Raw genomic sequence first — 27,919 nt, forward strand, 5'->3', positions numbered from 1 at the left:
TCACCGCCGCTGCAGCGGGACCGGCCGGCGGCGCGGGCGCTCCGGGACAGGCGGGCGGCAGCCGGCAGGAGGCGCCGAGCCGGGCGGCTGCCGCGGCGGGCACAGCCCGGGGCCACCGCGCCGAGCCCGGGCGGGAGTGGCCCCGCGCAAGCGGGGAGCGGCGCTGCGCAGTCCAGCCCGGCGGGCACCTCGGGGGCGGGCGCGGGGCGCAGCCTTCTGGTCCCAGCAGCTCTGACAAGCGCCCCCAGGCATCTCGGGGGCTGCGGGGCGCGGGGTGGGCGCGGACGCGGGCGCTGGGCTCGTGCGGGGCCCCGGACGTCGCGATGAACATCGTGGTGGAGTTCTTCGTGGTCACTTTTAAAGTGCTCTGGGCGTTCGTGCTGGCCGCGGCGCGCTGGCTGGTGCGGCCCAAGGAAAAGAGCGTGGCCGGCCAGGTGTGCCTCATTACGGGCGCCGGCAGCGGCCTGGGCCGCCTCTTCGCGCTCGAGTTCGCCCGGCGCCGGGCCCTGCTGGTGCTCTGGGACATCAACACTCAGAGCAACGAGGAGACGGCGGGCATGGTGCGCCACATCTACCGCGACCTGGAGGCGGCGGACGCCGCGGCGCTGCAAGGTAACCGGGACCTGCACCCGAGCATTGTTGGGTCAAGCCTCTTCCCACCCCCGCGCCCTACCCCGGAGGGCCCCGAAACCCCACTGTCACGGTCAACCCTGCTCTCGAGGAAGAGGACTCTCCCCCCCCCCACCCCAGCCCGGTCCTCTGCGAGTGGAATTTGTCCCCTAATAAAGGAACACGATCACCTCTGTATTAGAAGGGAGAAAGTGCGCCAAAGCCTTGTCTTAACGGAGGTCCTGTCCCTTGGAGCACGACTGTGGGGTTTCCCAAGCCCTCGGAGGCTAAGGAAGGCGAGGGAACTTGTTACCACCGGTTTGAATCCTAAAGAAATGTCTCAGTCTCGTTGGTGAATGGGAAACTAGTGTCTTTGGGAAGTTGTTCTCAGACTCTACTGATGCATGTGTATATGTTACTGCGGTCTGAACCGCGGAGACTAGGGCAGCATTGATGATTTCACTATAACTTTAGCCACGGGAAAATAATTAACATTGTTTCACCAGAGACAAGTCAGTACTTTAGTTACATATTCAGCCTGATTGAAAGGTAACCCCCTCTCTTAAGGGAAAACGCTTGAAGGATTCAAGCCCTATTGTAAAATTCATTCCCTGTTTTTGATAACCTTAGGAAATCTGCATTTTTGGATATTTATTAACTAACCTGAATCTGAGATTTTTTTTTTTTTAAAGCCAAAGCGGAGACCGTAATTGACCATAAGTTTGGTTCTGGGAGATTTGGTAATGGCTCTTGCTTTTTGACAATTTTTTCGTCTCCAGGGAAAACATTGAACTATATCGGGAAGATTAACTTGGGCACCACCCCTCCCCCGTATTGATCATTTGTCACCAAAATTATTGGCACTTGCCTTTTAGGTCAGTAAATCAAAGGTCAAAACTAGTATGTTTTCACCATTGGTAAGAGGGTAGCAAATACAGATTTTTGTGCTCCCTGCGCAAACCTAAAAGGGAACAGTCGTTGTTTTCCAGGGAAGGTTTTTTGGTTTTTAAATTGAGTTATGTGGTAAAATTGCATATTTACCTGTAAACTTGGTTTATATAAGAGTGCTTCTTTGGGGAGTTCAGCTACTCCAGTTAGACCAAACCAGTGTGAGTCCCACTTTTTGATGAGAAACTTGGTTGATTTCTTGGCTTTGGATGAATTCAGATCATTAATTACAATTTTGATTTGTGAGCCTTGAGGTGAGTTTCCATTTTGAGGGTGCACATACTAAAGAGTAAGAGCTGTTTCTGGCCACTGTTCCCCCCAAAAGAGGAGTGTGTAGTGCATGTGTTTGGGAGGAGGGGGTGTTACTCTCTGGGCTGAGATCAGTTCATTCCAGGTGTCTTTAGCTCCGGGAAGCCGATCCCATGAGGTCTGACTTGTATTGGGCTTGTCACAATTACATGATTTTCCCCTAAGCAGAGTTATCCAGTAAATTGCTGTAATTCCCAAAGACTTTGGGGGGAGGAAGGCAGCTGTAAGTTCAGTCATTGGCAAGGCTTACGGTGTTAGAAATTTGAAGCTCACTGTAGTGATTTTTGTTTTGTGTGATCTTTGTCCTACTGATGGCCACGTGACTCATGTTTTGCACCCCCCCCCATCCCTTCTCTGTTCCATTTTTTTTTCTTCATCTGGACTTCTGAGGACAGCTGGGAATGGTGAGGAAGAAATTCTGCCCCACTGTAACCTGCAGGTTTTTACCTACACCTGTGATGTGGGAAAGAGGGAGAATGTCTACCTGACAGCGGAGAGGGTCCGCAAGGAGGTTGGCGAGGTCTCAGTCCTGGTCAATAATGCTGGTGTGGTCTCTGGGCATCACCTTCTGGAATGTCCTGATGAGCTCATTGAGAGAACCATGATGGTCAATTGCCACGCACACTTCTGGGTAAATATAAACATCCTTGTTTTTATTACTGGGCCCTACTCAGCAAGAAGGCGGGGAAGGAGTGAGACTTCAGGACCAGCCTGAAAGCCACCTGCACTCTTTCACCACAAAGCTTACTTCCAATTCACTCTTCCCCCGGTGAATTACAACGTATGCCGGTTACTATTAGGTCGTTGTTTTCTTTTTTTTTTCCCCTCCAATTCAGTATTTCTGGAGAGAGTGGAGGACTGAACATTTTGAACTAGTTTGGAAGATTGCCATAAAAATAACAAGAGGGAGCATAAAACCCTGGGTTTGTTTATTTTACTTTCTGTTGAGTTTGTAAAACTTTGGTTGTTCTTATGAATTCCTAAAGTCAGAGTTTAGGCTTCCAAATTACTGCTCAGCCACATTTTAGAAAGTGCCAGAGATTCTGAGATCAGCACTTGTGGTCCCATGGGAGTGGTCAGGCCACCCTGGCAGTTGCTTACCATCCATTGACTGTCCCCAGGGTCTGTGACATCGTCCTGTTGGGGTATATCTCAGAACTTTCTCAGCTTAGAGGATGCGTCTCTTCGGAGAACAGAAGTCACCCTGATAGGACCACAGAGTCCCTATGTAGAGGGCAGGGGTGTTGTGAGACCTGGCAAACCGGGGACATGCACCATATCAGCTTCTAATCATCAGAGCTATTACATCATCTAAATAGATGAGAGGGGAGGGCCTTCTGCTCTGGGGGCAAAACTAACCCAAGTTTTGCAACTAAATTTATCTTCAGTAATGGTAGGTGTGAAGTTCTCCCCTATAACTGTACACTCTTGACCCACATTTTGCTTTTCTTCCCCCATAGTATTTCCCCTTTTCTTTTGTAGGCAGGTAGGATCCAATAAAGAAAGGGTAAGGAAATAAGTTTGTTGTTTTTCTTTTTTTTTTCTCTCCCATAGGCGGCTTAGCCTTCTAACAGAACACAACAAAGAACTGTTTCTCCTAAATAGGTCACATTAAACCTCATTAATTTTTTAGCAACTGTTTTAAAAACTTAATCTAGCTATAGAAGTACTTATTCAAATGTTGCTCCTTGAACATTAAACCATTTCTCTGCCCCTGGAAGAAGCTTATTTTAATGTTGTATTTTTAAACGTGAGCTTTATTTAATTCATTTCCAAAGCTCTAGAAATGAACATTTAAATGACGTGAGCTAACTCATATCTATGTTTTAAATGCATAAGGAGGTTACCAAATACAGTTTGGAGGACTTTGAGTGTGCTTGTGTGTGTGTGCACCGGGGGTGGGGAACTGAATATAAGTCCTTGCTGCCGTGAGGGCTACAGGCAGCAAGTGACAAAGGGGTGGATCAGGTGAGTAAAAGCCAGCACAACAGAATAAACTTGGCAATTCAGTGTATCAAGAATCTTGTGTGTTTATGATTCTGAGTAAAACAAACAGCCACCACTTGAAATAAAAGATGCACATAAATTGCAAGTAGACTGTAGTTTTCATATTTAAAGCCTGGTAAGGATGAGGCTGCCAGAGAAACTCCAGCTGATTTCAGTCAGGTTGTCATCCTCAAACAGATATCCAGCCATCGGTCAGCTAGTTATGAACCACAGACACGAGGGTTGTTTTTTCCAATAACCTTTGACTGAGATGATGTATGGTTTCCAAAATATGAACTTTTACCTACACAAAATACTCTGAAGTTTAACCATCTTGCCTACCTTCTCTGCATGAATATTTTGCTGAATTGTACAATTTCAAACATAACAAGATTTTTTTTTTTTAATTTATATTTGGCTGCATTAGGTCTTCATTGCTACGAGCGGGCTTTCTCTCGTTGCGGCGAGTGGGGGGCTACTCTCTTTGTTGCGGTGCGTGGGCTTCTTACCGTGGTTGCTTCTCTTGTTGCACAGCGCAGGCTCTAGGTGCATGGGCTTCAGTAGTTGTGGCACGTGGGCTCAGTAGTTGTGGCTCGCGGGCTCTAGAGCGCAGGCTCAGTAGTTGTGGCGCACTGGGCCTAGTTGCTCCTCGGCATGTGGGATCTTCCCGGACCAGGGATCAAACCTGTGTCCCCTGCATTGGCAGGTGGATTCTAAACCACTGCGCCACCAGGAAAGTCCCAAACATAACGAGATTTTTAAAGAAACTCCATACAAACTCCATACAATTGCTCTTACAAGCAATTAGGTACTTGTAAGAGAAAAGAAGCTTCTTTTTGCTAGACATCCTATAAAAAGAGAGCTAATTAGAGTGTAGTAAGCATAGAAAATCCATTGCTTTAGCTTTGAAAATGCACATTTAATTTTCTAAGTAGAAAATTAAATCAAATTTCCAACAAAAAAAATTACTGTGGACCTGAATCTCTATACCAAGGAGGAACATACCACCTCCTCAGAGTCCTTACTTTGCTTAGAGATGTTGCTTAACATCTCTTAACATCAATTTAGGGAGTTCTTGGAAGCTTTGACAGTAATGACGTCACTTCATATTAAAATATGGGAGGCTCCTGAATTCTCCAGCTGTTTTTCCCCTAAGCATCTAAACTTAAGAATTTATTTTCTAAATTGAGTCAAAAAATTCATTTCAGAGTTGGAATTTCTGGCTGCTTGCCAAGACTTACAGACCTTTTAAGAAGAGCTCTAGCAACCAAAATTTAAAAGAAGACTTACTATAATTTTATAGTGATTTATTTTGTGTGTTTTGAGGGGCGAGGTTTAAGTGGTACAAGTTACCACCTGAATTCAGCTTCCCTTCCCGTAGCCCCCTTAGGTGAAAATGCTCATGGTAACTGCTCCAAGATGTATTGGCATGTGCTCTTTTCCTCCCAGAAAAAATAACCAGCACGTCTTTTTACTGCATCTGGGTGGGGAAAAGAAGTTGCCCCATACATTTCAAAGAGTGGATCAGCTGAGCAAAGACTTGTTCATCATTTGAACAGGTCATCTTTAACCAGCCTTTTAAGTAGCAGTTGGTGTCTGTTTTCATAACATAATAAAGAGCGTGTTGATCCTGACCCAGAGGTAAAGTCGTAGGCAGTGAACTAGAAACCATGCGGACGTTCACTGAAGAGCTATGGGGGCTCCTCCTCCGAACCATGCCTCGTGCCCCTCCCCCGGCCTGGGAGGCCCTCTTCTCCGCTCCGCATATCTTTTGAGCCCTGGCTCAAGTTCTTCATATAACCTCCATCCCCACTCCAGCCCTTTTCTGGCATTTTTGCGTATCAGAGCCGCAGGGATCCTTAAGAGAGCATCTTGTGCAACCCCTTGTTTTCTGACGAAGCTGCCGTTAAATGACTTGCCTCTTCTTTCCCTTGATCTCTCCGCAGTGTTTGTTGTCACCCCCACCCTTTGTGCATAGTATGTGCTCTTTGGTGTAACTTTGGATTCGTTGTGCCCTGAGATCCCCAAGTAGATGGCAAGCTGTCTGTAGGCAGTTTGTCATGGATGTCTGTTTGTTTTCCCCTGCCAGGAACAAAACTCCACTCCTAGTCACTCAGTAAATGTTTGATAGTATAGGCTAAGCCTCTGCTTAAATATTTAGAAGGTAACCTATTCAGAGAATGCTCACGTGGGTCTGGCTTCTGAAGTTTCAAAGGGTAAGCCTTATGTTGGACTAATTTAAGCTGCATAAGATTGGCGGGATCTCAAAGGGAGGCTGTCACATTCGTTACTGTATCTGTCTCCTTTTGTTTTCCTCCACAGCTTTTCCATTCTCCCTGCCCTACCTGTAAGCTTGTTTTTTTACTATAGTATATTGACTCTGCTCATTGGTGCGAGGCTAGCGACTTTGAGAAGGCTGGTGTTGATAGACCAATTTGACTCAGCTCAATTTGAATATATGGCAGTCATTCATGTTTGCCAGTGGCCGAGCCTCAGGGAGAGGATTCCTGCTGCAGTTCCTTCCTTGCTTCTTAACCTCCAACCTGTTTGCATACACATTAGAAGCTTTTGCAGTGCTTGGCATTATTCTGGCACAGCCCCCCAGTCTGCTGTGATACTTTACCATCCAGTGTTCTCCTATCACCAGCAGCTCTCCTAGGAACCTTCTCTTGGTCACCAGTCAAGAAGTGATAGATTTGAGGTAGGTTCTAATCAGCGTAATCTGTTGTGCAACATTCACAGTTAGGACAAGAAGGTGAGAACGTGTACAATACAGTGCACTTGAATTTTGGCATAAGTCAGGGAAACAATCCACTCAGGTTCTTTCTGTATCTGGGTGAGATGCAAAAGCTTGAAAATACCTCTCTAGTATCCTTTGAAATATGGAGAGTTGGCCTCCATATAGGAACTGCAAACACGTTTCCCCCAAAACATTTAAGTATTGCTTCATTTGTTATTTTTTAAGAGGAATCTTAAAAAAAAAAAAAAATCTTTGCTTGCCATTTCTAGAAGACAAAGTTTATCTGTAGATCCTTTTTGACCAAAGAGCTGCACTTGGCATTTATACATGAGCGGCAAATTGATCCCCGATTAACCAAAAGGGGGAAGCAAAAGCATTTAACTCCAGGCCTTTTATGTTCTGAAGAAGTTTTGCATGGTAAAGGACTAAATCTGTCAAATCGCTAGTCAGTAATTTACTTCTATTGATATGATAGTCAGACAAGATAATTGGTAGTTAATTAATAGACCACTTAACTTAAAAGGTTTCACAGTTTTAAAATACTAATTACTGAATTAGGCATTTATCTATATCCAAGTGTCTAAAGTCTATTTAGTTAAAATCCATCCAGGAAAAGTAAAAGCCCACCAGCTAGATCTGAGTAATGTAGCACTTAAAGACATTAGTGCTCTGGTTGTACCTTATATCTCATGAATGGTCCCTAATCATTAATGTTTAAGTTCTTATGTGATTTACTGGTTTTTAATCTCAAATACTATATTCCTCTGTTCTCTGGTTAGAGAAATCTAGTTGTGGTCAAGGCTTCTTAGATTTAGAATTTAAAAAAATTTTTTTCTATTCTTATAAAATTATTTGGCTGATACTTCCTCCTCCAAAGCATAATATTAAGAATTCTATGAAGTATTGTTTTCCCTACTAAAAACTTGAAATTCATGGTGTATTTTCAAGTCTGTACTAGATCTGGCTTTTGTTATTAAATGAATTCATATGCATAAAAATCAAATGTTTGAGCTTCAGAAAGAAACTTTTTGTGCCTTGAACCAAACTGTAAATTGACATAGGGTGAGCATACTTTATCTTATTAATTCTCATGGTCACAGTTAAAAACCGAGTAAAACATCTCTTTAGATAGCGACTGCTTGGATACTTGGAACTCTATACCTATCAGGGTCATTTCACAGCCTTCCTTCCTAACGTAAAATAAGATCACATGCTCACTGAGCTTTAAGTTTCTATATTTGATATATTACATGCTGGACCCAAATCTAGTGCTACTAGAAATAAACATCTATGACATGATAAACCGTCACTTTACATAACTGGTGCGAGCAGGGAACCATCCTATAAAAATCTTCCCAACACCTTTGATATATGTTGTAATCTGTGTCTGGTTATCTGAGTTGTTTAAAAAATATTGCTAAGTAACCAATGTCATATGAAAAAATAGCAGGGGCTTGCTTAATGGCCAAATCCAATGTGTGATGTGACCTTTCTACAGAACGTGAGCCTGTTGACCATCTCTTTGAAACGCTGGTGCTCTAGCTTCCATGATAAGCCCCCTTTCTCCTGCTTCTCTTCCTGTCTTCCCAATCCTCTTAGCCTCCCTACCTCCGAGATATGATAGCTGTTTCGTTTGGCACGCGCAGACCTCTTCTCATTGTACACCTCTAGTTGAGTAATCTGTTTACTTCGGTGGTTTCAACTGTGATTTCTAAGAGTTCCCAAGTTCATACAACTGTTTGGGCTCTTCCACGCATTCCCTAAAACCAGCAAACCTCAAAACTGAACGAATTCCTCTTCGCCCCTTCTTGAACTCCCTGGCGTGGCCAGTACCAGGCTTGGAAACCTCAGCAGTGTCTTTAGTTCTCCATCCCGCACGCATTCATGGGTCACCAGATCCTGACTGATCTGTTGCTGTCATGTACTTTGATCCCCTCCTTTCCATTCCCGCCTCCTCCTTCGTGCTTCTCTCACCTCTTGCCTGGTCCCTACAAAGAATCTCTGAACTTCTCTCCCGTTTCCAGCCTTTGCTCTCCAACCCAGGGTTATCTAAGCAGACTTGAGTTTGTTATATGCCTGCTTATCGATGATGCCGACTAGAACCTGCCCCAAGCCCTGTGTGACCATATTGTTCACAGCGTGAAGTCCAGGCTTGTGAGCATGGCAGCTTAGGCCTTCCAACGCTGCTTTCCACCTGCCTTCCAAGCTCATCGCCTATTACACCCCCTGGTAGACTGTAAACACCAGCCAGGCTGGACACCACGCTGGGCCTGAAGGGGCCTGGCACTCTCAGCTCTTCTGCCATTTGGGTCCTGTCTTACTGGGAGAGAAAAGTTGAATAGTTTAGACAAAATGTGTCACTACTCCTGAGAAAGAGAAACGAATACATTCAAAATCTTTCCGTGTCGACGTCATAGTGTCTTTATATATTACGGGGGCAGTCCTTGTAGAATAGTGTCAAGTTCCTGGTTCAGGGAATGGTCCTCTCTTGTTTGATTATGTGCGGTTTATCTTGATTCCTGGAAGCAAACTTGGTATTCTTTTCTCCCTCATTATTTCTACATCCAGGGCTTTATCCAGTATCTGCCCAGGTAGAAATTAATCTATACGGCATGTCAAAGTGGAAGCATCTGTTAACCTGCGCTAAGGCTAACACTGCTGGAATAGCTTTTTCAGAAAGACTGAGTGGAGAATGCCCGGCAGAGCCCTCAGCCACTGGATCCGATGCGTGATCGGGTCACTGCGGCCTGGAGGAGGGCTACAGACCCTATGGTTAAATGCTTAACTGCTCACATTCTCAACTTATTCTCCTTCTTTACGTTTGTTTTTACCCCAACTATTTTTCAGATTTTTCAAGATCTTTGGCAAATTCTAGTGAATTGACTTGAGTAACTTGAACATACCTAAGATGTGACACTCAGAAAACACTTTCTAAGCAGTTTAATCACCTCACTGGGAAAGTGGAATAATTTTTTTAAAGTAGGAAACCCCTTTTTATTTAAGTTTTTTTCTTGAGGAATATTAATAGCAGATTCATCTAAAATTTCTGTTCTAGTTCTTTCAGAAACTAAAATTAAAGCCTATTTCAATTAAGGTAAGTAGGCAACTTGCCTCTGTCTAACCCCACCCACTGTCTGCCTGCGTGGCTGGATGCAGAGAGGACGTGTGCGGTTTGCTAGCTTGTGTTGGAGCGCTCAGGGAAGGAGGCTCCTGACCTTGGCGCAGCTACAGACACTACACTTGGAAAAGTGCACTCGAGCCTGTGTGAAGTCCTAAGTCCCCGGGATGGTTTTGGACCCCCAAGTTGTACTATGCTGAAATTCCACTAGGGGGTGTGCTGGCAGGGTGGATTTGTGTCTTATTTCCTTCCGCACACAGCCAGTAATTGTCCCAAGATAAAGGGCCTTTTGTCGTTGATCTTTGGAGTATGACAAACTGATAGCCCTTAAGAAATAGGGACCTATTCCCTGCCTCAACTGAATGGGTTAAATCCAATGTTCTGAGCCTGTAACTCTAGGAATCAGATTAAAATGTGTGAATGTCTCTTGGTTTAATTAGTTGATTTCTTATCTCAGAAGTTACTATGTGTAGTTAGCTATTCAAAGAACTAACCCCTTCTTATAGTTCTATTAACTGAGCTAAAAACTCCTTTTAGGCGGAGACCCCTTGTAAGCATAACCAGAAAATAACTTGGAGGATGGAGTCTTTTAATTCGTTCTTTGAAAATATATGGTAGACAGGTAAAGCATACAGCTGGGCCCCTAATAGGGCCGCCTCAGAGAACCTCCCTGCATTGTGACCTAACCCTGTTCAGACACCATTGTTTAGAGTAGAGGTTGTCGGGAGTAGGGCCTTAGGACCTAATCTCGTTTACCCTGACACACTTGGCCAGCCGCTTCCCGTCACCTGGACCTCTGGGTTTACGCAGGCTTATACCATCCCAGCACTGGCAGGCATGCCTTCCAACAGAAGGATGCCAACATCTCTGACTTGCTCTTACCCAGCATGGCCCGTTCTTGAGTTTCTTTTTCTTTTTTACTTTATTTGTCAATTCCCTCAAAACTCGAGTTCACACCTGTCAGGGACCATTTTCCTAAATGCTCTGAAGCTAAAATTAAGTGAACCACAGGGAAAAAAAAAAAGAATATCCTCTCATAATGATGATAAAACTTTCAACACCGCAGCAAGTGCTGCTAGAATATTTAACAAGGAAGGGCAATTACTGCTGCAACCTTGAGTGCTGTCAAATGAGCCCAACTGACAAGCCACTTACAGTGAATTCACATTCGGAAACACAACGTGACTTGGTCTGTGAAACTTTCAAAGATCGCGCAAAGATGTGTGAAAGGTGACAACGGTGTTAACATCGTGAACATTGGCGTTTGGGGGGTTTGGGGAAACCACAGTGTTTCTCTCTCATTTGCTGCTTGCATAAAAATGTGAATTTCTTGCCTTTCCTTTAAATGGCTTAGTACTGGAATTTCTGAATATTAACACGGTTCAGCTTCTTAGTGTTATTCTAAACAATGGGGCTCAAAATAACACTTCCAAATCAGTGTAACTGGGAAAATATTTGTGGTGTAACTTATGTAAGCACATGGGTATTTTGAGGACAAGTGCAACTTAAAATTCAAAGCCTGAATTTTTTTCCCACCTGCAAATTGTAATTAACATACTGCCCCCTACTGATTTCTCAAGGATTTTTTTAAATGGGGATAGTTCTACCATCTCTTGGGAAAGAGAAACGTCAGGTGTAATAAATTATTTTTAAATAGTTCTGTACTAACTTTTAGTATTTTTGCATTTGCTGGACTCTTCTCCGTCAAGCAGTGTAATTTGTATTTTTAAGCGTTGATTTTCTGACCCCGGTAGAACAGAACTAAAGAAAAGGATTCGAGAAGTGGTGTTACTGGAAAGTGTCGGTTGTTTTCCCAGCATCTCCCGGGATTCCAGAGGAAGGGGGCAGGCAGCTGAAGCAGCTGTTAGCCCAGTGTTCGTGAGGCTGCTTCTAGTGGTCAGGTCCTGGGTTTTTGCCGGAAGTGTGGTCTGACACTACGTGGAGGGCAGGGAGGCTTGCGAGCCGTACATAGTAAGAACCAGGAATTGCAGGAACTTGAAGAAACGACATAACCAAAAATAGATAGCACTTCTCACCCAAATAGCCTATAAATATATGCTTAATTAGCCTTGGGTACATTTACTCTACTTTTACCTAGCACTTAAATTTTACAAAGCCCTTTCATAAACACTTTTCTCTCATTTGCTCCTCATAGCAACTCTGAATTTTAAGTAGAGCCATTATCCCCATTTTTATGGACGAGGAAACAAACCGAGAGAGGTTATGGGACTTGCCTAAGGTCACCACTGGGGAAGGAAGAAGCTAGGACCCAGACCCTCAGCCTAGGGCTTAGTTTAGAAGCTCTACAAATACTTATCTGGGCTACATGTTCAAAGCTCCTGGTAGATTCTCCTAGGAGTCACTTATGCTTGTGCCCTGTGGTATAATGTAAGAATCCACCTTCAAATGTTGATTTTTTTTTATTAGCACGGTTAGTTTAGCAATGACTAATTAACCCTAGCTAAATATTCCCAGAAAGTTTGCTGCATAAATGAGACAAACATGTAAACTGTAAAGACCCAATACCACACTAGGATTTTATTACCAAAGCCCACTTCATGTGTTGCTCTGTCCTGTTTCTGTAATTTTCCATGGTCTGTGTCTGAGATGGTTACCTCATTGACAAGAGTGTGGTGTATCCTTGGTCATTCAGCTTCCTTCTCGTCCTGGTTTGCATGTCAACATTGACAGGACAGACATAAAAAGTAATGAATAAAAAGGGCTCTTCTACAAAGACTGGATGAGCAAAGTTCTATAAATACTTGGAACTGAAATGGCAATAACAGTGTTGTTTTAGTTTAGGCTTTTGTTTGTTTTAAGCTTATCTCCTGGAAAATATAAAACCTTTAATCTGTTACATAATATTCTTTGGAGAGCAGAATTCCAGGTAACTCCACGAGCTTTGCTTTGGAAGTGCTAATCATGGATTCTCAAAATTGTGCAGTTTTGGCCAGCTGATGGTGTCCAAACTTGTGGCCCAAGTACCTGACTTTTAAAGGGGTAACTTTTTCCTAGGTAGGGTTTTCTCACAGGCTTACCAAAGCGTGAAAGCTTCAGAAAGGTAAATGTGGAAAATTAAAAAGGTAAATGCTGAGGCTAAAAGGGTCTAAATTCCGTGTCTTGAAAGCTAAGCCCTCAAAGCCTCTGTGAGTAAGGGGGAAGGATTTTGAAATCTTCTAGGTCTCTTTTTGAGAGCTTGTTCTAATGGGGTCAGGGGTGTCTTAGTCCATTTGGGCAGCTCTAGCAAAATACCATGGACTGAGAGGCTTATAAACTACAGGAATTTATTGCTCACAGTTCTGGAGGCTGAAAGTCGAAGGTCAAGGCTCCAGGAGATGTGGTGTCTGGTGAGGACCCACTCCCTGGTTTGTAGACAGCCGTCTTTGCTGTAACCTCACACGGTGGAAGGCGGTGAGGGATCTCTCTGGGGTCTCTTTTATAAGGGCACTTATCCCATTCATGAGGGCTCCACCCTCGTGACCTAACAACATCACATTGGGCATTAGGTTTCAACATGAATTTTGGAGGGACACAAACATTCAAACCACAGCAGAGGGTCTTGCTAGTGCTAAAAATGGATCCAAGGCAAATATACATACAGTCAGTCTGTAAACTCCCATAGTTGTCCATACAAAGCTCCCAGGGATCTTGACATCAGTTTGAACTGGCATTTGTCTGATAAACATTACTGGGGAAAGGATGTGGGAAGTGGAGAATGGGGCCTCTCAACCCCTAATAAATACTCTGGTTCAGAGAACACAGGTAGGATAGAGGGCAGAGAAATTAGTCTGCCTTTATTTGCTGAATTTCTAGGAGAAATTGATCTGAAGCCACTTGAGGTTTAGAGTAGACATTACCTGGCTCAGGCTACAACCTTGTAGCTCAGCCTGTGTTCCAGAAGGGCAGCAATAACATCACCCCATCAGGCTGCATGTTAGAAAAGCAAGCTCTCAGGCCCTCGCCTCTCCCAGACCTACTGGATCAGAGTCTGCATTTGATTCAGATCCCAGGTAATTGTGCACATCAAAGTTTGAGGAGGAATGGCTCTTGAGCACGTATTTCCCTTCCCACTCTCTCAATATTCTCTGCTTTTTTTTTTTTTTTTTTTTTTTTATTCCCTGAGCTAATCAGCCCTTTAGGAATTTTGTACACTAGGAAAATACTAGACCATGCACGCTAGGGTCCGCCTTGTCTAGGTGGTGTTTTTGTTTTTTTATTGGGGTTCCAAGCCATTGTTAAAGGAGGAGCCCAGGTGCTCTCTTGCTTACTATCCCCCTTGGTTGCTGTGCCCAGGATGGAGTCTCCAAAGCCATAAACATCATGGTACAGAGTCAAGGCTATGCATTGAAGAGATATGTTCTTCCTGCCCAGGACCAAAAAGCTGTCTGGAAATAAGTTGCAGGAGGGCGGAGACCTTGCCTCTTGAGCACCCTGCTTCTCTGCTCCTAGCCCCTGCAGATTGTCAGCATTATCTCCCTTCAGTGGTATTTCTGAATTTAGTGGTAGAGTGGTGGTTTGAAGGTATTGGCATGTAAACTACAATGGGCTTTTGAGCCCATATGTAAGTTGTGACATTTTTTTAAGCCTAGAATGTCTTGCAAAGCTAGAAAATGTCATTATAATATGAGACTTCGAGCTTAGAAAAAATCATCACGGGACTATATGGAACCTGATTTGCTGATGTTCACGTTCCTTCTAAAGGGTGGTTCTCATGGGGCTCTTTTCCCCTCAGGGGCATTTGGCCACATCTGAAGACATTTCCCCTTGTCAGAACTGGTGGGGTTGTTACTGGCATCTAGTGGGTCGAGGCCGGGGATGCTGCTAAACACTGTACAATGCACAGGACAGTCCCCACAATGTAAAATTACCCAGCACAAGATGTCCATGGGGCTGAGGCTGAGATGCTCTTTTCTAGAACACTGGCTCTCAAACGTGGCTGCATAGTCAAGTCACCTGGGGAGTGTCGCCTTCCCGGGCCAGATTCCCTCCCGGGTATAATTGGGCCTCAGAGGGGGTGTGCCTGGGCCTCAGAAGGAACACCTCCCCCGGATAATTCCAATGTGCAGCATAGTTTGAGAACTGATTTCTAGAAAAGGTGGCTTTTTACAATCCTTCAGTGTCTTTAAGAGGTTTGCAAAGTTTTTGTTTGTCTGTTTTTTTTAACAATGCATAGCACAATACAGGTATCTCATAGACCCCCTTACACAGTGAGTTAAGTTCTAAGTTGTTATAGTGCATGCCTAAGAATAAAGTGAGTTTTCAGGAGTAACCTCTTGATTTTATGTATCTGGAGTTTAGGTAAACATTTAATTTTCTATAAAGCCTCCACGGTAAGCAAGCTGGAAAGCAGATAAGAATTTGAACTCTTTGCACACGTGAAACACGAAGGGTGACGGAAGGGGATCACGGGGGCCTTGCTGGGCTGTGTCATTTGGGTTGGGTGCGGGCTGGGTCCCGCCACTTCAGATGGCCTAGGCAGTGGCTGAGCTCACACGCACGTGGTTCTGGCTCGTGGAAGTAGTTGCCAGTCACTAGAGCAGAACCGAAGCCTCTGCCCTGTGGAAGGTCTGTTTTCATTACAGTTTCGGCGACGTGATTTGAGTTTGGGGCAAAGCAGAGAGAGGGATTAATGACAACCTGTTGTTTTGCAGACTATTTGGCTGCAATTTTGTGGGCTATTTTCACTATTCTGTAAAGAGTTACTAAATCGGGTCAGGGGCTTGGGGAACACTCCTTTGATCATCTAGGACTCAGCCAGGGGGAGGGTCAGAGAAAGCAGCCTTTCAGAACCAGTGCGCAGCATTCATCGTGCCTTTTAAAACACTGAGCTTCCGTGGACTCAGGTAGAAGACAGAAAAACGATGATTGTAGTTTTTTTTTTAATATGTAAGAGGCATGGATTCACATTACATTATTTTAAAAGACACAGCCATGACAACATATAAAAGTTTAATGAATAGATATTTTCACTGCTCACCAGATGCTGGCAACTGCACTAATGGAGTTGATACCTTATTGAGTCATTTATGAAAGTCTTAGGCAACATTAGTTGTTATACCTAGTTATACCTCTGTGTTGCGACTTGTGTATTGAACATGTGGTAAGAAAGAATGAATTATTGGATGTAAGCCGTCATAACATTTTTGAGCTCAGAAACCTTGGAGATCTCCTTTTTGTCTCACAAATGAGTTAAGCCAAGAGAGGTCAAGTAACAAGGAAGGTTAAGTGATTGACAGTCAGGACCATGTGGTTTCTGGACTCTAAAGGCCAGTGTACTTTCCAGACAGACTGAGTTTTAAGTCCCTTCCTTTCTGGTATTTCTGCACAGGGAACTCCGAAGTGTCAGGGAATGTTGATATCTGAGTTGCTGCCTTGGGGTAGATTCATCCCATGTTTTAACAGTGGGAAGGCAAGTTAATGAAGCATTTATTTTTGCTGAATAACTAATGTTGTCATCATCTAGGTGTTCATTTGAAAAGCTTCGCTCTTTTATTAGCTTCTTGGTTGCAGGGCAACTGTAGGAGTATACTTGTGCATGTGTGTTAAGTATTAACTGCTGATGCCTCTAAATGTGAAAGCAAACCCTGTGGCCTCAAAATAATAACAAAAAGGACAGTAGATGTAACATTGATATGAATTTGATGTTTATGACATATTCTTCTCTATAGCTAAAGAGAGAACATTTTGTGTCAAGCAGGTAGAGATTTTCATGAACATTTTGTTAAGTCTGAGAGTCGTTCCAGGTTTCAGTATCTTGGGGCTGTATTGCACAATTTGTCTGGAGACCTTTCTTATCTCTACAAACACACCCAAATAGCAAAGAGAAAAAAAAAAAAGCCGTCATCGAATTACATGAATTTCAGAATTTGTGCTGTCAACTGCAACTAAAGTATTTAAAGTCAGTTTATTGCTAACAAATACAGATTTGGGCTTTACTTCCTAGTTGAAGACAGTTTTGTAATGAAAAATTTCAAGTTACACTTTCTGTGGTCAAAGTGAAGTTTCTAGAGTTTGGTGCTCAGTACGTTGATTAAGCAGATACCTGTAAATCTACTGGATTAAGAATATTTAGCCATGGGTTCCTTTCCCAGATTAGCTTGGGAGTATGTCACCCTTTTTTTAATCTTTGAGCACACTAATGATTAACCCTATTAAATAGCCTTTTAAACCCAGTTCCCTGTATTTTCAGCACCTTCAATAGTTTGTACTCTTGAATCATAGTTTTCCAGGAGAAGTGACTGAATTTTCATAGAAGAGTGCCACCAGATGTCATTTTAGCCTTGTAAATAAGCAGTATGTTCCTCTGTGATTCCGATAAAGATAAGTTACTCTCACAGCGGCAGGTGGAAACAGCAAAACACCAAGGAGAGTCGCTGAACCATTTGGAGGGGAACCATAGGGATGTTCAGTTAAACGTTCTTTGTTCGATGGAGTCTTGATTGTATTTTTTCCAGATCATATATATTGCTGCTAATTTGGAGATTCTGAAAATCCTTAAACATAAATACATCAGAAAACTGTACTGTATATGTGCTCATGGTGTTCAGCCTTTTCCCATTGTAATATGATGTTTGGTCGCCTTTAGAAATGAAAGTTTTCTGCTTCTTGGACATTCAAATGAGAGAAACCCTTCAAAATGATTCTTTTAAAAAGATACCTTTTCTTGAATTGACCACAGGACAGTCATGCAAATGCACAAAAATAGAGTTTGAGGCCTTTTCCTAACTGTGAGAAGTTAACTTTGCTTTTCCCTTAGTATCTATTATCCTCGAATAGCTTGCAAATACAGGAAACATTCCGAGTGTTTTACCTGTACCTTAAAAATGTCATCAATCCTGAAATTTCAAAAGTCAGCCTTTGCCGGATACCACATTTCTTCACGTTCTCTTTTGTTTAACTTTAGGTTAATTTGTCCTGACAGTGCAGCTGCGGGCTCTGCATTGCAGTCTGTCATTAAGAGCACCAAGAATGATCTGGAGGGTTGGAACTGTTGGAAGTTAATTTGGCGTAAACCTAACATTCAAAGATTTCTCAAGATATGACATGTCATGTCTGTGTCCAGTCACACTTCTGTTTAAGAAGTTCTTGTTTATATTATAAATATGACCTTTACAGTTATCTTTCAAAGTGCCCAGTGCTTTGAAGAGGAACCCCGAGGAGCTATGGAGATACTAAACTTGTGAAGCATGTTTCATAGGAATGTCAGTGTCTGTTTGAATATCCTCTTCCTTCCTCCCTTCCTCCCTTCCTTCTTTCCTTCCTTTCTTTTTTTAGTCACTTAGCGACCCTGTCAGCTTGGCAGCTTATGGTATTGGAGTCTTGTGATAAAATTAATCACAGGTAATCAAAGGTCTATCATCACACTTTTTAGCCAGGATCCATTACTGAAAGAGTTTTCTCTTTTGCAGATAAAATAATCCCTGGGTCCCTTCCGATTCTAAATTGTCTCACTGAACATACAAATTGGTTGCTGACTCTGAGACTCCCCCCCGCCCCCCAGGTCAAGAGTCAACCACATTTTCCTGATGACGATCTAGATGTCCTCCCCTGTGTCTCAGACATTTGAATAAGAGGACAGAGCTCAGAGTGCGGTTCTCTGACTTAGACTAAACATCCAGCTCACCTTGCCACCCACTGCTGGGACCAGCTAACTCTGGTGACTGACTCAATGTATTTCCTTTAGCGATCCCTTTACCAGCTGGTAACTCCCGATCCGGATAATTCGTCCTTACAGTAAGGGAACACAATGGTCCCGGTGTTCGGCGGAGTTGCCCCTCTCAGATTCACTGTCGGCGGCACGTGCGTGAATTTACACTCAAGCCACTTGGGCGTGTGCCGCAGATTTGCTCGTTATGTTCTTCTAACGAGTCTCAGACAAAGATCACGAACCTGAGCTTGAACTGACTGGTGTCATGGCAACTAGCACTTCACCTCTTGCTGGTCCCCATTTCATACGTGCTACAATATTTGTGCACATTAATAATTCATCACAAAGTGCCAGATTTCTTTGTGCTGTCAAACTGTGTCAAGGACAGATTGTGCTGCGCTATCTCAGATGTCACCCACCAGACTGTGGAGGGCAAGAGTAATTAGAAAAGAAAACTCGTCGGGAAAGTTCCCGCGAGCATGGTGCTTTCTCACCACCCATTTACAGCACTTTTTCTCGTAACGTAAGGACTACACTTCACGTTGATCAAAGTCTATTTGGTAATGTGCCCCAGACACAAGGCAGGGGTTTGGTTGTGGAAAGAGGGCCCGGGCGGTAATTGCTCACCTCCACTCAGGCAGCAAAGGAAATGATTAACAGCCTCAGTGCTCAGTCACGTGGATCAGGCTCCAGCCTGAGCCCTGCAAACTCGGGTTTAAAAGGAAACCTGAGTGTCCCTGGTATGAACGCTCTTCCCCCAGGCTTGCCTTCGCCCGGCATCCAGTAGGAGCTGAGTGGTGGCCACCAGCTTTGGAAGACAACCAGTCTGGGTCCCAGGGCCGCCCAGCCCTTGGATGGCTTACCTCCCCTCCCAGTTTCCTCAGCACCTTGTCTGGTGTTTCCGACATTGCTAGTAGTTGTAATAACTATAGTAGTAGACATGCAAGTGGTGAGCCTTTCTAAATAAAGAGCATAGACCTTTGTCTTGGCATGTAGAAAGCACAGTGGCACGCTGGATTTTGTTTCTACAGAAGGTCCCGGATGAGGCAGGAGGCACAGATTTTATAAGAAGTGTTGACCTGCCACAGCCCTTTTTAAAAAAAATCAACCCCTCCCTCTTAAAAGAAAGCTTCATACTAAAACAGACAGACCTGTGCCACACTTTACTAGCAGCTTAAAGTGAAGCCGATTTCCCTAAAAAATATGTTTACAACCCACAGTTGGAAAAGACTTTAGCCACATAGCTATATTTGGATTCTTTTGTTTCTCTCTTTTTTCTTATTTCCTTTAAGTGCAAAACCAGTAGCTTAAATGTCCCTCCAAACTACTTTGGTGGGGGGCGGGGTGAAGGGAGGAAGGCAGGCCCGAATCACAGTCTTTAGCATATGTAGCCACAGCACCCTGCTCTTGTAAAGGATAGACTAAAACTGTTGTAGGTTTGATGTACTGATGGAACACAGTTAGATGCTGGTGAGGATAAGTTCTGCTTAGAGACGGGAATGAGACCTGCTGCCATGTTACCTGTCATCGCTTGGCCAGATCATAATACAAGACCTGCATGTAGTAGGTGCTCAGGAAATACTTGTTGAATGAATAAGCTAATTCTGCCAGGTCAGGAGGGGACGTGAATCCGTTTCAGAACTTTGCAAGAAATTAAACTTAAAAACAGTCAGGAGGGACTTCCCTGGCGGTCCTGTGGTTGAGACTTTGCCTTCCAGTGCAGGGGGTGCGGGTTCGATCCCTGGTCCGGGAGCTAAGATCTCACGTGCCTTGCAGCCAAAAGACCAAAACATAAAACAGAAGCAATATTGTAACAAATTCAACAAAGGCTTAAAAAAATAAAATCCAAACAGTGAGGAATTTGGTAATCTTCTATCACCTACCTTCCTATGTGCTGGGGATCTGGATTAGTCATTTAACACCTGCAGGCACCAACACGGAACACGAACATGGAGAAGTCATTAGAGTCCGCCCACTGGGTGTCTGGGTTTCTAGTCAGGGCTGGCCACCGGGTAGAGTTAGTGTGGAAACAGGCTGGGAACGAGCACGGTCGGCGATTCGGATTTGTCAGGTAACCACGTAGAAAATTCCTACTGGTATTCTGTACTGTGTGTAATTTCTTAGGTTATACTCTTGAGTCCTTCTACTTACTTAACTTAAAAATAAGACCTTCATACTAAATCTATCCCTCTCTTTCAAGACTAGGGCAAACTTTTAAAACTTAGAAGTGGTCTCTGGATAATGTCAAGACTAAATTTTATACTTTTTAGCTAATTGAAGAACAATTAATTATAATCAGATATGTAAAAGAAGACTTATAGGCATGATTACTTAAGGATGTGTTTTGTAGTTTAGATTGGAATAGATAAGCTTTCTTGTGATGTTACTATATTGTAATTCTGTCCCCATATATAAGCTATAAAGCCTGAAGTTTCCAGGTGCTGTAGACTGAAAGGACAAAACAAAGCACCGCAGAACATAATTATATGTTACAGTGAATGATACTGATTATATGTCTTAAAGAAATATGGACAAAGTCAAGGTGAATAGAATAATATTAGACAAAGGCTTAATACCATAACTACCTGTGATAGAGAATTATTGAGAGACTCTGGTGACATAATTAACATACAGCACTTTGAAAAGCATGAGAGGCTATGTAAATACGTGATGAATATTACACTTTGAATTATATAGGAGGGCATCGGGGTAGATTGTCAGAGAAGAGTTGAGATCATGGGTAAAACCTTACAGGTGAGAATAAGCATGACACAGGTAACAGCAGTGAGGAGGCCCAGACACATGGATATAAGGGGACCAGGGGGTTATGTGATGATCAGGAGTCAGACTGGGGAAGACCTTGGGGTATTTCACAAAAATTCATCTGGCAACTGAATGCATCATGGATTGGGACATGGAAAAATTTCAAAATTAATGGAATGACCGTTTGATCTTGTACATGCAGAAGCTATCAAAACAAATAAAATATGTATGCAAAAATTCAGTGATCTCTTAGCTGGGAAATCCTCTGAGAAGGGAAGGCAACTCTCCTTTAAGTCCACTGGTTAGTGTTTGGGTTTTTTTAACTTCATAAATCATGGGAAGCTGTGTTGGCAGTGGGAGATAACTCAGCAGTGGACAGATTGCTCTTTGCTGCTTTCTTTTAAGAAGCAGGTTATAAAACTGTTGGGAGCCTGGTGGAGTAGTTAATAGATCGTCTTAAGCAATTTGAAGTAATTAAAAAAAAATACAGCCTTGCATCTGGAAGGCAAGAAAGCTAGAGAGAAAAGAGAAGTTCGGTGAGTGAGAAATCGATGCCGCCTTTTGGGTCCACCGCCCTGGGGCTTCTGCCACGTGCTCTGCCCTCTAAGTGGCCAGTCACCTGCCTCCGTGGGGGAAGTCACCCCCCAGTGTACCCCACAGTGGAGTGTGGTCATTCAAATGCTATAAACTGTCACAGCAGAGTTAGTGTTAGGACACATTTTTCATCAAAATGATACTGTACTTTACCCTCCTTTTTTTTACACCTAAAATACTTGACCTCCTGTGAGCATACTTTGATAATACAGCTTGGATGCTGGAAGATGCTTCTGGAATCTCTCTTCATTCATGGGTCTGTTGCTGTGTAGACACAGCCATGAGGTAAACGTTACGCGAGGCTTCTATTCGTGGGTAAGCGGGAGGTCCCTCACAGACCGTGAGATGCTGCACTGAAGTGTCAGAGCGTGAAAAGATCTCTGACCTGGGCGTAGTTTAGATTAGCAGATAACTATCACTTGAAAGGTGGTAAAGAGCCTTCTCCTAATGGCTTTCTTTTCATCTCTGGACATTGTCCCCGAAAGCTCTTGTGTTACAGTCTTGTTGGTCACGGCTTATAACAGGCCTGCCATGCCAATGATACGGTGCTAAGTGAACCAGACGCCTAAAGGATCTTCTCTTTTTGATAAATGTAAAACATTTTCAAACAGATTGGGAAATGTCACCTTAGGTGGGTAAAACTTTGTTTCGTGATCTTGGCTTTGTGGGGGTTTTGTTTGTTTTTTGTTGCTGTTTTTTAGGTGAAACCCATAATGTCAGTTCTAAAGCTTGAATCTTCCTTTTCTTTCAGACCACTAAGGCTTTTCTTCCTACCATGCTGGAGATTAATCATGGTCATATTGTGACAGTTGCAAGTTCCTTGGGATTGTTCAGTACTGCTGGAGTTGAGGTTTGTCATTATAAAGCATTTCCTTCCTTCAGTCGGCTTATCTCGTGAGGAATACACCAAAGTCCTAGGAAGGGTACCTGCTGCCCGCATATTCCTGAAAGGCCATGAAAGCACGCTACCTGTGTGCTGCTTGTGGAATGCTCCCCGGCAACCCACGTGGCTCTATGTCTTCTGCCATAAAGTCACTTATACTAGTTTGACAAAGCAGCAGCAGCAGCAGAAGTAGGTGGGCCCGTCCTCAGTACGGCCCCCTTTTCATTAGCACTTTTGCTTGACAACAGTGGGAAGGCACAGGGTCAGGATGAAACTGGAGGGCAGTGGCAGTGCCACAGGGAACAGATACATGAGGCCAAAGGTTGACATTCTGTTTTGGTCAACTTGCCAAAAGCGAGCTATCTTGTGTGAGCTCATCAGGTGAGATGGTTAGGGCTGGTGTGAGGTGTCTGCATCATAAGTCTGTAGAACTGGGCTTAATCAGACCCCGTTCTTCACCAAATTCAAGTTACAAAGCGTGTTTATGTGTATTGCTCGGTGCTGTTTGTCCCATGGGTGCCTGTAGCGGAAAATTGAAAACACCATCCCGTGCAAATATGCAAAAGGATGCAGAAGAGACGGCTTCTACATTCTACATTTCAACTCCTAATTTTAAAGTAGGGTAATGGAGAAGAACTTTCTTTCTATTACCGTGAGTCCTTAGGTTAAGTTCTAGTTTAACTTTACAAGGTAGAGTTATCATTTCCATGTTCGCTTGGCCCTAAAAAGAAAATTGGATCATAACAGCTTATAACCCCAGCTAAACTCGCCTTTGTTCTCCTAGCATTAATTTAAACAAACTGGTTTTTCAGTCTCCTTTACTGAACAAGAGACCATTTGTAAAATTTCCAGACACTTCAAAGTGAGCCTCTCTCCATTTTTAACTCCAGCTTGTTAGCTTTCATAGAGTCCTTTGTGGTAACTTCCCCAAAGTAATCTGATACTTCGTTGATGTGGCAAAAAGTGTTCATCTGTTTCTGCCGTTCCTTTGAAAATATGATTTCTGCACCGAACCACATCAGATATCTGTCTTTTAAAAATGCTCTCCTTTGCTTAGCTTAGTCACCTGTAACCTTTTATATCAAACATGTAACCGGAGTCACAGGACCAGGGCAGCTTGGGGTTGGTCAGGGATGTGAACATGTACTGAGTGTTTCTGCTCTTTCCCCTCTGCCCCAGGATTACTGCGCCAGTAAATTTGGAGTCGTGGGTTTTCATGAATCCCTGAGCCACGAGCTAAAGGCCGCGGAGAAGGATGGAATTAAAACCACGCTGGTTTGCCCCTACCTTGTGGACACTGGCATGTTCAGGGGCTGCCGAATCAGGTCAGTCAGGACCCGCCTTCACGCTGACAAGAAGCGGGGCTAACAAGTCATCTCTCCATCTTGGGAGGATATGTGGAATCAATCAGATCTCCAGCCATAATCCACCTTGCACCTCAGTATCTGTCATTTGGCAGTTCACTTGTAGCTTTCGTTGGTCAAGGTCTGTAAAGTTGAGGCGTGTACGACTGACAAGCAAGGACTGGTATTATTAGCTCACAGAAGGTGGCCTACGAGCATCAGTAGGAAACAGCTTTTCTGCACCTTCAAGGAGCAGATACTCAGGATTTTCCTTAGAAGCTCTTTCCTTAGGAGTGATTTTCTTTCTTTAATATTAACGTTAGTACCTAAATGCGACTTTGGCTTGGATACGAAACAATGTCACTGCCATAGAAGAGGGTGGTCTTTCTTCCAGAAAGACCCTTGAAGGAGACACCCCAGGTTTGGGAACTTCCTTTCTGCAGAGAGTGTATGTAGCTAGATTCACTCTGGCAGAATGAGAAGAAACGCTGAGATTTTCTAAACATGAAATGAAATACCACCACACTTTGGAAGGAGGAGGCACGTGGGAATAGCCCTGTCAAGTCACATCTGACTTGAGCTAAGCGGAGTAAACAAAGCCGTGACTCATCAAGAGGACACTTGTAAAGACCTGCCGACTGTGAGATCTTTGCTTGGACGAATTTGACAGGCAAAGCAAGAGAACCAAACGAGTTCCCCATGGGTCAGGGCTGATCTGGACACATTCGGAACCTGGCCACGCTGTGAACAGGTGGAGGTGATTTGAGTCGTTTCCATCTCAGGCTGACTCCAAGTCTGGACCAGGAGCGGACTCGGCCCTGCCCCTTTTACCGTGTGTGGGCGGGGTGTGTGTTGGTTTGCTGTTTGCCTCTTACGGACTTAGGAAGGGGTTGCTGCGGGTCTGAGGAGCTCTGTTTCCTGTTTAGCATCACAGCAGGTGTCCGGAGCTGCCGGGGGACGATGAAAAGTAAAAAGAATAAATTATATTAAGTTATTTCAGTGGGTGCCTGCATGAATTCAGCTGAAGGTAGGATGTCTCTGTGCACTTCATTTCAGAGACCCCCGGAGAAAATGCCACGGCTTTCCCTCTCCGGGCACCCGGGAAAGCACACAGCTGACTTATATTTCACTCAGAAAGGTTACGTTGCTGTTTACACACCATCATTTGAACTACACTTAATACTTAAAAGTTTGGCATCTTGTTTGGGTTTAGTGTCTGTTATGCCAGACACCCTCTCCTTTTTCAATTGAAAGAAAAAAAAAGTAATTTGGAATACATTTCAAGGCATTTTGAAAACACGGCTTTCTCACTTTACAGAAAAGCAGACCAATTCTGCTTTTTTTTTAACTTGTTTTCCAGACTATGCAAATAAAATGTGTTCATAGTAGGAAAATTTAGAAGATACAGAAAAAGCACAACGAAGTAAACAAAACGAATTCCAAATCCTGTTGCTCAGATAACGTCATCCTTCATGTTTTGATGTGTATTTCCAGTCTTCCCTATTTTGTGTTAACTCTTAATTTCGCCTTTTGAATGTGTAACTCTCAGGAAAGAAATTGAGCCTTTCCTGCCCCCTCTGAAGCCCGATTACTGCGTGAAGCAGGCTATGAAGGCCATCCTCACGGACCAGCCCATGATCTGCACCCCCCGCCTCATGTACATCGTGACTTTCATGAAGAGGTAAGTGTGAGGGGGCTCCCTCCTCGGCAGGTCTTCCCCTGTCCGCCCCGTAACGTACGGAACACGCCACGCCTCACGGTGGCTAACTGTGACTTTTCCTTTTCAGCATCCTCCCTTTCGAAGCAGTTGTGTGTATGTATCGGTTCCTAGGAGCGGACAAGTGTATGTACCCCTTTATCGCGCAGAGAAAACAAGCCACAAACAATAACGAAGCAAAAAACGGAATCTAAGGATCTTTTTTGTATGGAATATCATTTCTACCAGAAGACGATCAAGATATCTCGGTCCGACCCACATCAGCATGATTGATACTCTCTGGATTCTAAATCCGCATTGACTTTTTTTGTTTTTTTAAAATCAACTTTTTAAAAAAATAAAGTGTAAATTTACCGACTAGAGTGCTTGGAAAATGTGATCAGCGTAAGTGAGCTTAAGTTGTTGCCAGCGGGGTCCTTTTCAGGCAGAACCCTAAAACCAGTCTTATCTTTTAGACAAGCGCTGTGTGATGTCTCCAGGCTACCGTTATTTTTTCTGAATGAGCAGGGAGTCTCGAGATGATAACAGTGTGTTTCATGTGTGTGGTTTTTCTTAATTCCCATAGAGTTTATTAATTCTTGTAATTAATCTCTAGCCAATTGACACCCTTGCAACTTCAAGGACTGATAGTGCTATATTTTCTCACGTTTTCGAAGTTTCAGTTTTGCAAAGCCTGTGTGGCTCTTTCATTGTGTTTGTATGTACAGCTTTTTTAAAATGGCATTTTGAAATCTCTATCCATTGCAAGTAGATGATGATGTCTGATTGTTACAGTAAAGGTGATCAGGTCTCTTTGTGAAAGTCATAACGACTAGAGTGTTGGTCGAATTTTAAAATGAGTCTCTGAGATCTTTCCTTGAGTATCTATTCCCCTGGAGACCTATTTATCCAAAAAAAGATCATACATTTTCTACCTATGAATTTTGCTGCATACAGAAAGTGCCCTTTCCTCAGGAAGTTGCTGTGTTTCATTTCTTTGGATGGACTTTGATCTAGAATACATAGCAGCTCTACAAAGAAACAGTTTCTAAAAATGGGAACTTCTGCATTTAAAAACGTCCCCATTTTTGTGCCAACTATGATTAGCAAGGGGGAAAAAATCGTATACTATGGAGTACATATGGAAGGGTGTAAAGATTCTTTTGAAAGTTTTATTCACATTGTAGAACAGCAAATGACATTTTTACAGTATTTTTTTGTAAAGCAAACTATTTTGTGCCTTGAATTTGGTAAATGTGTATTAGTGAAACATTGTAAAAGTGAACTTCTACCTCTGTATCTAAATGTATACCATCCACTTGTAAATTACTATAAACTATTACGTGATTGCTTTTTTTTTTTTAGAATGTCCTGTTTAAATAGTGACCAATGTTTTAGGCTATTAAAATAAGCCATCTTTTACTAATTAATTGGGAAATTTTATAAAGGACTGATTAAATTTAAAGAAAACTTACTTACAAATGACTGCGTGATTATTAGTTATCAGCAGTGTCGCAGGGACACTGTGTTCTTTTTTCTCTCCATGCCACATCACACCTCGAAGAGAAATGTTTGAACGGGATAGTGTTCAGGAACAGACATTGATAGCTTTGGTTGCCCTACACTCAAATTTCCAATGTTACCATCTTCTTAGATTAGAGACTTTATCGGGAGCTTGTTGATAGTGAAAGTGGGAGGATGGAAAGAATCCCATTACCTGTGTGTTGTCTGGCTGCACCACAGCTCAAATCTGCACTGTACCCACATACAGGATACTGCTGGCTCACTGCTAGTGTCCCCAACACCGGTCTTAAGGAGCAGCTTCGTGCTGTGTTTGAATTTCTTTTTATAAATGACAACTAAACCTGAAGCCATTATAACACTGGAGGCACCGGCTGCCTCTTATTTTCCATTTTGGATTTTAAGAACAGTTGACCCATGAACAACACGGGGGTTAGAGCCCCGACTTCCGTGTAGTCAAAAATCCACGTGTGACTTATAGTCAGCCCTCCGTATCCGTGGTTCCTCCTTAACCGCAATTCCCCATCTGCTGATTCAACCAACCTTGGATTGTGTAGTACTGTAGTATTTACTACTGAAAAAAATTCATGTATACGTGGACCTGTGCATTTCAAACCTGTGTTGTTCAAGGGTCAACTGTACTTTGAAGTAACCTCATAACAATGTGGGGTGGAGACTTATTTTCAGGGGTTCTCTGGGTCTGCCCATCAGTAAACCCCTAGCACCCTCCAACCATCCTACAGAGATCTGTTCTACTTTAAC

The 27,919-nt window shown here is 43.4% G+C and overlaps 1 protein-coding gene across 1 annotated transcript; it reads left to right on the forward strand.

Annotated features, from left to right (window-relative positions):
* The first annotated feature begins 102 nt into the window (after positions 1-102).
* RDH10 (retinol dehydrogenase 10) lies at positions 103-27,919 on the forward strand. The gene is made up of 6 exons (XM_060115775.1): positions 103-612; positions 2,262-2,497; positions 22,466-22,564; positions 23,777-23,922; positions 25,490-25,621; positions 25,728-27,919. The coding sequence occupies exons 1-6, from the start codon at positions 324-326 to the stop codon at positions 25,849-25,851; spliced, it is 1,026 nt and encodes a 341-aa protein (XP_059971758.1). The 5' UTR covers positions 103-323; the 3' UTR covers positions 25,852-27,919.

Source organism: Mesoplodon densirostris, chromosome 13, assembly GCF_025265405.1.
Source record: "Mesoplodon densirostris isolate mMesDen1 chromosome 13, mMesDen1 primary haplotype, whole genome shotgun sequence".
NCBI classification, from domain to species: domain Eukaryota; kingdom Metazoa; phylum Chordata; class Mammalia; order Artiodactyla; family Ziphiidae; genus Mesoplodon; species Mesoplodon densirostris.